Below are 12365 nucleotides of genomic sequence, written 5' to 3'. Positions count from 1 at the left end.
TCCAAACGACGTTCTACATGTCTGCATAATTTTCGCGCGCTTTTTATGAAACAAAGGATATTTTAGCACTGTTTATTTGACGCTAGAATTTGCCAAAGGACGCGTTAGCATTAAAATTCGGAAGTGTGTTTCGGATTACAAATTTAATAATGATAATCGAACGTAACATAAACAGTTGCGCGTAATTAATTCTACGCTACACATACATGTATGTACATGTAGGTGGATATCTTTTCACTCGATCCGCCGCGTACGTATGCGGCGGATTTACTCCGCGAAAGTACGCGTGGTTAATACAGACTCGGCGTCGTTGCGCGGATCGATGCCGAGTGCCACGGCGATACGCCGCGTGAACACACGATTCGGCCGCCGCGGACTAATAATCTGGCCGTGGCGTAGCCGCGGATTATGTTTGTGCCGCTTTGGCTGTACTGTATGTACACGACAGCATTTGGACCCTAAATGTTCACATTGCTCAGGCATATTGCTCACTTAGGCTATGATATTCAGCATTAGCAAGTCCCCAATAAGAATATTTCATCTGTGCAAACATATGTTAAAATATAAGAAAATGAAGGATAGATAATTATTAACTCATATCGTAATAAACAATATCTGTTCAAGTACCCCACTGCGCCACTTTGATTTATTTTTTATCATTTGGCAGGTAAAGATAATTATCTCCCTTTAAAGCTTATTACTTCCCTTGGATTTGTTTTTTTTTACCTATGACCTTGAAGGATGACCTTGACCTTTCACCACTCAAAATGTGCAGCTCCATGAGATACACATGCATGCCAAATATCAAGTTGCTATCTTCAATATTGCAAAAGTTATGACCAAGGTTAAAATTTTGGGACACACACACACACAGACACATACAATGACAGACAGGTCAAAAACAATATACCCCAATCTTTCGATCCGGGGGCATGAAAAACAAGAGCTGTGTTTGTGAAACACAATGCTCCCTACTGCCTTTGAAGCTACACAGCAGCTATTTAAGAAACAATTGCACCTCATAGCGGTTGCCAACGCTTGGCTGTGGGTGCAGTTTTGAATAAATGAAAGCTTGTCAAAAGAAGAGTAAGGTTTTAGAGCTTTTTAGATGTTAAAGTTTTATATATGAAATCACAGTGACCTTGACCTTTGACCTAATTACCCAAAAATGGGTGTGGCATGTATAACTCATCAAGAAGCAGGTACATATGAAGTTTGAAAGTTGTAGGTGGAAGCACGTTGATTTTAGAGCCAATGTTAAGGTTTTAGCATGACGCGGACGGCAGATGGCAGACGCCGGACAGCGAGCTGGCTATGACAATACCCTCAGGTTTTCTCCGAAAACAGCCGAGCTAAAAAATGACCTTTGACCTTGAAGGATGACCTTGACCTTTCACCACTCGAAATGTGCAGCTCCATGATATACACATGCATGCCAAATATCAAGTTGCTAGCTTCAATATTGCGAAAGTTATGACCAAGGTTAAAGTTTTGGGACAGACAGACACACACATACAATGACAGACAGACAGACAGGCCAAAAACAATATACCCCCAATCATCTGATTCGTGGGCATAAAAAAGAAGTTGGAAGGCAAACTTTGCCTGCTTATCAGACCCCGAGACCTCATGTAGTAAAACCAACATTCAACCTATAAACCATGCCTCCTGTGTATGAGAATGTTATATTATTCTGATTTAAACAGAAATGTGTTTACTGACACATACATACTAAGAAAACATTAAAAAGACAGTAAATTGATAAAATAATGCAAAATAACACAAAGGTCATTATAGGTCTAAAACATTAATGATTGCTTCAGATGCACTTTCTATGTAACTTTTTTAATTCTTCACACACAACTTCGGTCCAAGTTATTACAGTTACACATACCATCTCTGGGCATCCATGTGCTTAATTTCCCTCCGGAGCTTGTCCGACTGCTTCAGCAAATCAAAATGGCACCTTCAAACAAAACATCAACCACCAGACAATTCATTATGTCTTATTATTAGTGGAGAACATGATTATCATATTAACATTCATTTTAATAATTGCTTTCATTCCATGAACCCTTAGATATAATTGACTACTCGTCGGATGTCAATCAATCTAACTGAACAGACAATTAGATACTGCTTTATCACAACATTTTTTAACGCCGAGAAACAAAGAGTGTCTTAGTAACGGAATGAGATAAATATTTAACCCTTTTCAACTTAGATAGGTATTTTGACGTGTTTGTAGTTGCTTAGAAAGTTATCATTAATTAAAGACCTTTCTTACTAGATTCAAGTTTTAAAGGCTTCATTTTCAACCCTAAGATACTGCTGAGCAGCAAACAGCAACAGGAATATCAGTGAAACTGGATGCTCCCCGATGATACGATTTGTCAATCTATGTGTTAATAACCAAAAAAAATAATCTTTTATTAGCCTCGGTGACCTTGACCCCAGTGACCTCAAACCTCATCAAAAGGTAGAGGCCCATGCAAGGTACCTACATGCCAAATATGAAAGAGATCGGTAAAGTATTGAAGGTCCTATGAGAATCTGTTACAAAAGCGTGACGGAAAATAAATTAATAGCCTTGGTGACCTTGAGCCCAGTGACCTCAAACCTCATCAAAAGGTAGAGGTCCATACAAGGTACCTACATGGCAAATATGTAAGAGATCAGTAAAGTATTGAAGGCCCTATGAGAAACTGTAAGAAAAGCGTGACGGAAAATCTATTATTAGCCTTTGTGACCTTGAGCCCAGTGACCTCAAACCTCATCAAAAGGTAGAGGTCCATGCAAGGTACCTACATGCCAAATATGAAAGAGATCAGTAAAGTAACAAAAGCTTGACAGAAAACTTATTATTAGCCTCAGTGACCTTGACCATGACTCCAGTGACCTCAAACCTCATCAAAATGTAGAGGTTCATACAAGGTACCTACATGCCAAATATGAAAGAGATCGGTAAAGTATTGAATACGCTATGAGAAACTGTAACAAAAGCATGACAGAAAAATCTATTACTAGCCTTGGTGACCTTGACGTTGACCCCAGTGACCTCAAACCTCATCACTTGTTACATACTTGAACTACACACATTCTTAGACAGGACTGTTTTTCAATTTGATTTCATAAAAGTCACCATTGCAGAAATTAGGAGCAGACCCTTTTACCCTACCCTATTAGACAAGGAATACTCTTCAAATATGAGCTAGTGTTTACCTTTTCTCCCAAGACAGGAAACCCATCTGGTCAATGAGCATGCGGCACATCTGGAACGGGGAGATTGGTTCCTGGTTCTCTGAGGGCATCTGTGGCCGCGCCAGCATGCTACAGGGGAAGAAAGAGTAGGATGGTGACTGAAGGGCACCAGCTTAAGTAATCTTGCAGTCACAAGGGGAACAACCCAGCCATCTACATTAAGATCCTTAGGGAGAACTTAAATTAATTTATAAATAGTGATAGAATTCATTAAGTTTATTATTTTAACAAGTTGTTTAACAATAAGATATTTAAACTAGTACATACTGCTTAGATATTTAGTGTTTGACCAATTTTTTCAAAGAAATTAAGGGATTTCAAATAGAATGAAATGTATATATATTTTAAGACCATTATTTAAGTTTTATTTATTTAAAATGTTTAGTCTGACATCAATTATTCTGAATTTTGCATTCAATATCACTTATCACCTGGTACAAGAAACACTTGAAGAAGCTGAAAGAAAACACTAATGCAACTACGTTTCCAAGTAATGCAGTGAAATGAATTAGTAAATAGAAAGAATATTCAACCAAGCAATACTCTTTCTGTACATTCATATAACACAAAATATATCAAAAGAGATATCTAATGACAAATACTACACTTAATAAAACTTGAATATTGACAGTTCAAACATATGCTGGTGGGTGCCAGTATTACACTGCATTAAATTACACCAGTTTTACTAGGAACGAATGAAGAGGGACAGAGGCCCACCTTCGCTCAACTGAGCTAGAACTGAACTGCTTTAACAAAATTTTGAGATATTTCTGAAACCATTTTCAAACTTTGCTAAAATATCAACAAGAGAGTTTCCAAGGTTTTACTATATACTATAAAGAAAAATGCCCAGCCCCTTAATTGGGGCCATGTTTTTCAACAGACAGGAAACATGTTTGATCTCAGCCCACATATTATAAGAACAAATGTTCTGACCATGTTTCATGAAGAGTTGACTCAAATGTGACAAAAGCCATACAAGGAAAAAAGCCTCGTCCCTGGCAACCATATTTTTTGATGTACCATAATCATTTAGAAACTCAGCTGAGCTATCATTAACACAAATTTTCTGAAAAAGTTCCATCAAGATTGGGCTATAAATGTGACATAAGAGTGTTTATAAGGTTTAACTATAGCCATATAAGGAAAAATGCCCAGCCCCCAAGCGGCCATGCTTGTTAACATACCTTAACAATTTTGCAAACTCATCCAAGATATCATTACAACAAATGTTCTGACCCAGTTTTTTGAAAATTGGACAATACATGTGACTACAGTGTTAACACGGTTTTACTATAGCCATATTAGGAAAAATGCCTTGCCCCATGGCTGCCATGTTTTTTAACCAACTGGAACCTTTTTGAACTCTAAGATATCATAAGGATAAATATTCTGAACAAGTTTCTTAAGATTGGATGATAAATGTTGCCTCTAGAGTGTTAACAAGACGAATTACAACACACAACAGGCAACGGAAAACAGACAAAATGCTATCACAAAAGCTCACCATGAGAACGTTGTGCTCAGGTGAGCTAAAAATGAGGTTTGGGACAGACAATAACAATTGTTTTGATCATCAGGACTAGCTGAATTCTGTATAGGCTCAAGACTTAAACATGATTAATTATCATACAACTGAATATCTTTCAGAATGGTATAATTAGAAAGTAGTAATTTTTTATAAATTTTTGATGGTTTAAATTCAACATACAAATGTTAAGGGAGAAAATGAAAATAGCTGCTTAATATACAACATTTTTCTTGTCTTTTTTCTTTTCAAAGTTTTAGTTCAAGTTTAACACTTGTTAAGTCACTGTGATATAAAAAACTACACTAGATAAAACTTGAAATGTCTAAGGAAGTATTAAAGCCAAAACAAATCATGTGCGAAATACTGCTTGCACTGCGACAGATATTGTACTGGACAGGTATATGCTATTGTGATGTATTCAAAGATATGAGATAAATTTAAAGAAACAGTTCTTTCCATAAGCCTTGGGACAGAGAGTGTTTCAAAACATTTTAGAATAGTTTTCTATAAACGCTAAATATGTTTTCATTTAACAACTAAAGAATATCAAAATAATCATGTATTTTAACCTATAATAAATTTGACAACAGCAGTATCCATAAACCCTCTTTTAATTTTTACCCATAAATCACGAAAAAGCTACATATGCAAGTTAATGAAATTATACAATTCATATATACACAAATAAATAGTTCTTTCATATCTTCATTAAATTTGCATGCAAATATGACAGAATATCTTGATTTTAATAAGTTGTCCGTTTACACAGCATTACAAAGAGATTTGTAAATCCAGTAGAAAGACAGTTTATTCAAGGATTCTTACAATACGAGTTTACCAAGGGCCTTGTTCAAACATGGTCACCAGAAGCGGAGTCACAAACATGTCTGATTATTCCTCCACTTATTTATCAATTGTGTTATATTGGATCCAGAAAAAAATTCAAGCCATTCTCTAAAATATACGTTTAAAAAAACAACCTCGGAAAGTCTTGTGAAAGCAAGCTTGTATAAAATGTGAAAACTGAATGTCCAACAAGGCCCTGGTGTTTTTCCATGCTTTCCACACTAAGTCCAAATTGCCAACATGTACATATGTACCACTCCCAGGTAACTCTGCTTCAACTTGCTTTGATAATTGAGGGTGAAACTGCGGAACAGAATCTGCATAACAATTATATGTCATATTCAGTTTTACCCTCACTTTATTGCCACACACTTTGATAATTGAGGGTGAAACTGTGGTAAAGAATCTGCATAGAAATTCTATGTCATATTTAGTTTCACCCTCATTTTAAGCCACACACTTTGACAATTGAGGTTGAAACTGTGGTAATCTCATAACAATTCTATGTCTGATACAGTTTCATCCCCAACTCAGATATTGCCATTGTATACTCACACATGACACTTAAGATAAGTTTAGGACTGAGTATGAAACAATTCTACCTGGAGTCTAAATAATATAACAGTTTCACACTCACTCCTCACATTATTGATTATTATGAGAGTTAGATTCAGAGAAATATGAGAAAGACATGAGACTTACTGATCATCCTCCATGCGTCTATGAGAGCGATAAAGACACACATAAATACGCATTCAGTTTTATGTCTTAGCAGCAGTAGTATTTGCATAATCCAGTTGCGAATTACAAACTCACATATATATTTTTGGACAGGAAACAAATAACCTACAACTATGCATGGACTTTGTCATTCTCATTCAAGGTTTTCATGCTGTACTGGTTAGCGAGTATTTGTAGGACAGCAGTATTTACCGGACATTCTATTTATTTATTGTATTCTAACCCTTAAACACAATTTTCTTTGTCACATACTTACAGACCCTTGTTTTCTTGAAGTTGATAGCAGCCAATTTGTTCAAAGGCAAGTATTATAGTTAAACTATTGCATTGTTTACAAATTTCGTCACAACGAAATGTGACATCCGTGTGGGGGATATTAATAGCACGGCATGCACAAAAGATATCCCCTAAACAAAACCCAACCTATGTGCTTTAAATTTTTGTTTGTCTACTACAATAGAGCAGTTCTAAATTATTTTACTTACAGCCTTTTACTTAACTGGACACTGATGTGATCAACACCCATACAGTATTGAAATTATTGCTTTCGTACATTTAAACTCAACGCTTTTTGATGTTTACAGATATCTGAATTGCTTGCAAAATATACCTAGTAAACATACATTTTCAAAGAATTAGAAGCAAATCTCATTTCAAACTATAAATTCACTGTTTGGATTTTCCTCCGTAAAAAGGATATTATTGTTAGATCAAAGATCTATAAGTTTATAAACATAATTATTTATAGATCTTTGTTTACACTGATATCGGAAAACATATTATAACTGTATTTGCAGATGCAGAAGACGACATTATGTTATTGTAACATTTATGTTAATAAAAATTTCATTTTTACTCTTATTTCTTCCAATTACTCAATTCATATATATGAGCGGTCAATACTTCTGTTAGGTTGAAAATTACCTCCCTTTAATGACCCCAAATACGGCCCTTGTACATAGGCATGCATCATAAAATGTTTAGTTTGCATTCACTTGTATATGACAAACACAGGATGTATCAGTAAATTTTTCATAAAACCTTTCATATTATTAATGAAGTTATTAAAGAAAAAACCCTATATTTTTGTCAGAAAACTACTCGCTGACCAGTATACATATTGCTAAATGTGCAATGAATTTGAAAAATACATTAACAGCAATAAATCTTTGAACACAGAAACAATATAAATAACTTCTGTTGTTTGTGTTTGTTAAAATTTCTGCAAAATTGTATTACTCAGTCAAAGTAAATTTTTTTTTTTATATTTACAGAGATGCTTCGGGCATAAAATAAACAAATTAAAGCTATCTGTGGCAAACCCAAATCATGATCACTCACTTGGCATCATTCTTGTGCTTGTTGAAGTACTGTGTCTCTGCATTCTTCTGCTGTAGAAGCATGTCCTTCATCAAGGTTTCTGCATGTTCATTCAGGTCCTCTGGTATTGGGCTCTCAATGTTCAGAGGAATGCCTGGGTAGAGCTGACACTCAGGGCTCGTGTGGCCAACATAGCCCAGCAACTGGTGAACAATGGGGAATACTGGGTTTGTGTTGAGATGGACAGGGGTGTGATTTAAGAATAACCTAAGTAGAGGAAAATGCCCTATCCCCCACCCTTAACATTTTCAAATAATCTCTTCATTTGTACATAGATTCAGCAAAGTTAATCAATATTTGTAAAAAATAGTCTGACCTTGAAAGGGAGGTAATAAACTGAAAGGAGGAAAGACATCACCAATTGTAGAGCCTGTCACAGTGGAAACAAATACCGCATGATTCAATACCTCGTAATATGATCCTTGTTCAGGGAAAACAAGGCATGATGCATGTGCATCTGGTGTCATCCTGGATTAGCCTGTGCAGTCCCCATTTGCTTATAGGGAAAATACTTTCGGCTTTAATGGAAATTCTAATTCATAAGAAATCTCTTCTACACAAAAATCCAGTTTAGGCGGAAAGTGTTGTCCCTGATTTGCCTGTGTGGACTGCAATTAATGCACACTCATTAAGCCCAGTTTTTCCAGACCAGGGCTTATATGGACTCTATAAGTTGAAGAGAGGGACATAACTCCAGCAATTTGAGCTAAGGATATTAATATTTTCCTATGAACACTTTATATTATAATGAGGAAAACATGAAACCTTGAATGTTTTACGTTGACCTTTTGAAAGTATAGCCCCCCTCCCCCCCCCACACACACAAATTCTTCTTTGTAGCATGGGATATAACTAGAGCTTTGTAACAGACGTGACGAATACCCCCACATGCTGCATTGACACAGAATATTCTGCATGTTGTCTTCACAAAAAACAGTGGACACCATGCTCAATGTTTAAAACGCACTAAGTGACCCCATGACCTAGTTTTTGACCCGGCATGGCTCATGTTCGAACTTGACCTACACATCATCTAGATACAACTTCTGACCAAGTGTGGCGAAGATCAGATGAAAACTACTTGCACTAGAGCTTTGTCACAGACGTGACATATACCCCCACATGCTGCATTGACACAGACTATTTTGCATGCTGTCCTCACAAAACAAGAGAAGCTTATTTATAGCGATTTTTAATAATTTTTATGGCATAATCATTTAGGGCCATTTTTGACCTTTGAACTCAAAGTGTGACCTTGACCTTGGAGATATCTACGTAATTCTTTCGCGCGACACACCCTCCAACGATGGTGAACAAATGTGCCAAATGATTTTAAAATCTCACGATGAACGACATAGTTATGGCCCAGACAAGCTCATTTATGGCCATTTTGGACCTTTGAACTCCAAGTGTGACCTTGACCTTGGAGATATCGATGTAATTCTTTGGCGGGACACACCGTTCAATGATGGTGAACAAATGTGCCAAATGATTTTAAATTCTCACAATGAACGACATAGTATTGGCCCGGACAAGCTCATTTATGGCCATTTTTGACCTTTGAACTCAAAGTGTGACCTTGACCTTGGAGATATCAACGTAATTCTTTCGCACGACACACGGTCCAATGATGGTGAACAAATGTGCCAAATGATTTTTAAATCTCACAATGAACAACATAGTTATGGCCCGGACAAGCTCATTTATGGCCATTCTCGACCTTTGAATTCAAAGTGTGACCTTGACCTTTGGGATATCAACGTAATTCTTTCACGCGACACACCGTCCAACGATGGTGAACAAATGTGCCAAATGATTTTAAAAATCTCACAATGAACGACATAGTTATGGCCCAGACAAGCTCATTTATGGCCATTTTTGACCTTTGAACTCAATGTGTGACCTTGACTTTTGAGATATCGACGTAATTCTTTCACGCGACATAATGTCCAACGATGGTGAACAAATGTGACAAATGATTTCAAAATCTCACAATGAACGACAAAGTTATGGCCCGGACAAGCATTTTACCTTTGAACTTCAAGTGTGACCTTGACCTTGGAGGTATCGACGTAATTCTTTCGCATGACACACCATCCCATGATTGTGAACAAATGTACCAAGTCATTTTAAAATCTAACCATAAATGACATAGTTATGGTCCGGACAAAAGTGACCCTGTGACCTAGTCTTTTACCCGGCATGACCCATATTCAAACTTGACCAAGACATCATCTAGATACAACTTCTGACCAAGTTTGGCGAAGATCGGATGAAATTTTCGGGACAGACAGACCGACAGACAGACAGACCGACAAAGTGACTCCTATATAGCACCCATTACCAGTAATGGGGGTATAATTAGAAAGCGGACAACAAGCTGAATATTTAAAACACACTAAGTGACCCTGTGACCAAATTTTTGACCTGGCATGACCCATGTTCGAACTTGGCCTAGACATCATCTAGATACAACATCTGACCAAGTTTGGTGAAGATCGGATGAAAACAACTTGAATTAGAGAGCGTACACTTGATACGGATCAACAAAGCGACAGACAGACAAGCTCACTCCTATATACCCCCCTAAACTTCATTTGTGGGGGTATAGTTACAATAATATACCATATGAGGTATTTTATAACGTTTTATTTACTTTTGTCTCAATATGTGATTAAAATTGTGTCTGTAGGCAACAAATTCACGTGTTTAATAGTAATCCCTACAAATTCGGCCAGTTCTATCCCCTTTAAAATTTGAACAAGAATTACCATCCTGGTGCTTAAGTGCTACTACAACACCTTTATGGTCAATGCCTGATTGATTTTCAGCTTGCAAATTAATCATATGAGCCTCACTTTGGGAAAACAGGGCTTATTTCACGTGTGTAAAGTGTAATCCTAGATTAGCCTGTACAGTCTGCACAGACTAATCATAAACACAATTTTTTGGTTTTATAGAATTATTTGTTTAGATGAAGTCAGTTCTGAGAGAAAATCCAGCCTCAGCCTAGGAAGTGAGTATCGTCTCTGATTAGCCTGTGCTGACACTACGTAAATGCATTAAGCCCTGTCTTAGCAGAGTGCGCCTCATATTTAGCCGTACAATCTTACATCAAACAGATTGTCATGATAGGCCTCTGTGGACTCAAACATTGGCAGATCAGACAGGGCTCTAGGTCTAGGTGTAGTTGTTATGGTTACTTCACTGTCGTCAGGGGCAACAAGGGGCTCTGTATCCATGCCAACCGTGAGGCCGTGTAGGGTTCTTGCATCTGTAACCAAGCACAACAGTAAAAATTTTAAAGGTTAATTGGTGTATAGTTATTTTAAATATTTGACAACTATACACTTGTTGAAATATCTTTCAAAAACTGATACTTGAGCATCAAGTGGGTTATTTAAAAGACGACAAACAAACAAATCCTTTTATAACTTTGATTCTATTAAAATATGAAAAATGTATCTTTTCATATTATGTGTGTGGATCTATGTGTGCATGAAAGTGAAAAGATAGGTGATGATGAAAAGTTATTCATGCAAAATCTTTCTCATCTGTTTTATTACTACCCCAATACTAGGGTCATTGGTAACAAACAATGCAAAATAACAACATACAAACACCATTCATATAGTCCACATACTTTCAAAGTACGATCCCTTGGGGCACCAGGGTGGACCGTACAGGACGGAGCTCTCCCAGCAGTACTTTCCAGTCAGGTCCCTCAGTACCACCCTACACACAGTGTGGGCGGTGGTAAGGCCTGCAGTAACCCCTCCCCCAGGCAGGTCCAGCTATGGTGTGGGGGAGAATCATGATTATTAGAGCCTTGTTCTTGTAAAGCTGAGCTTTATGCATGTGTATTAGGTGTAATCCCATTTGCCTGTGCAGACTGCGTTGATGACACTTTTGGCTTTTATGAAATTTTTCAGTTAAAGGAGGTCTATGTGTATTGAAAATCCAGTGAGATGTAACGTGTTGTCCCTGATTAGCCTGTGTGAACTGTACAGGCTCATCTAGGATGACACTTTATGCACATGCAGTTTTCACAGAATGAGGCTAATTTGGTTTACATGTCAGCATGAAAACTAGTCCTTTTCAAGTATAAGACTTATTCATTTCTGAATATAAATTAATAATATTTATTTTCACGGAACCGATTGTTGTTTACTTGTTTCTATAGATACGATTATGTACGGATTTCATCGGTCGAGATCGTTAGTACAATAGAATTACGCAGTTTCCGTACCACCAACATCGTGACTGGTGGGTGGATGCACAGATTCGATTTATTACCATATCTTATGGAAATACGGATTAAGGTATTTTGGTTATATGATTCTGCCGGAAAGTTCTATATTTCCAGTCAATGTACATCCAAGCACATATTGGCGCTGGGGCCCGGCAACCTCCTCACAAATTGTTTGTTCTATGATACTGCCGGCAAGTTATTTTATTTCCAGTTAATATCCATTGGCTCCTGGGGGGCTCCAACTCCTGTGGCTGACATCCAATTGCATCGCGGTGCTGGGGCCAGCCAATCTTCTCCCAAGACCGTTATGGGTCCACTGTTCGGTCCGGTATAGAAGGGACGCATCTCGAC

The 12365-nt window shown here is 37.2% G+C and overlaps 1 protein-coding gene across 13 annotated transcripts in view; it reads right to left on the bottom strand.

The window, feature by feature from the left end:
- The window catches only part of LOC127874917 (ral GTPase-activating protein subunit alpha-1-like), a 153022-nt gene that overhangs the window by 26078 nt on the left and 114579 nt on the right, over positions 1 to 12365 (bottom strand). For 12 of the 13 annotated variants that reach the window (XR_008047174.1, XR_008047173.1, XM_052419604.1 and 9 more), the window contains 6 exons: positions 11406 to 11556; positions 10876 to 11036; positions 7724 to 7905; positions 6344 to 6361; positions 3223 to 3330; positions 1895 to 1966 (listed from right to left, as the gene is read on the bottom strand). Coding sequence is in view for 11 of the 13 variants with exons in the window: in XM_052419604.1 (XP_052275564.1) it covers positions 1895 to 1966; positions 3223 to 3330; positions 6344 to 6361; positions 7724 to 7905; positions 10876 to 11036; positions 11406 to 11556 (692 nt within the window). In the remaining 2 variants the exon portion in view is untranslated. The remainder of the gene's footprint in view (positions 1 to 1894; positions 1967 to 3222; positions 3331 to 6343; positions 6362 to 7723; positions 7906 to 10875; positions 11037 to 11405; positions 11557 to 12365) is intronic. The other variant, XM_052419605.1, reaches the window with a different exon arrangement.

Source organism: Dreissena polymorpha, chromosome 3 (assembly GCF_020536995.1).
Source record: "Dreissena polymorpha isolate Duluth1 chromosome 3, UMN_Dpol_1.0, whole genome shotgun sequence".
In the NCBI taxonomy this organism is placed as follows: domain Eukaryota; kingdom Metazoa; phylum Mollusca; class Bivalvia; order Myida; family Dreissenidae; genus Dreissena; species Dreissena polymorpha.
This window is presented reverse-complemented; position numbering and strand designations above follow the sequence as displayed.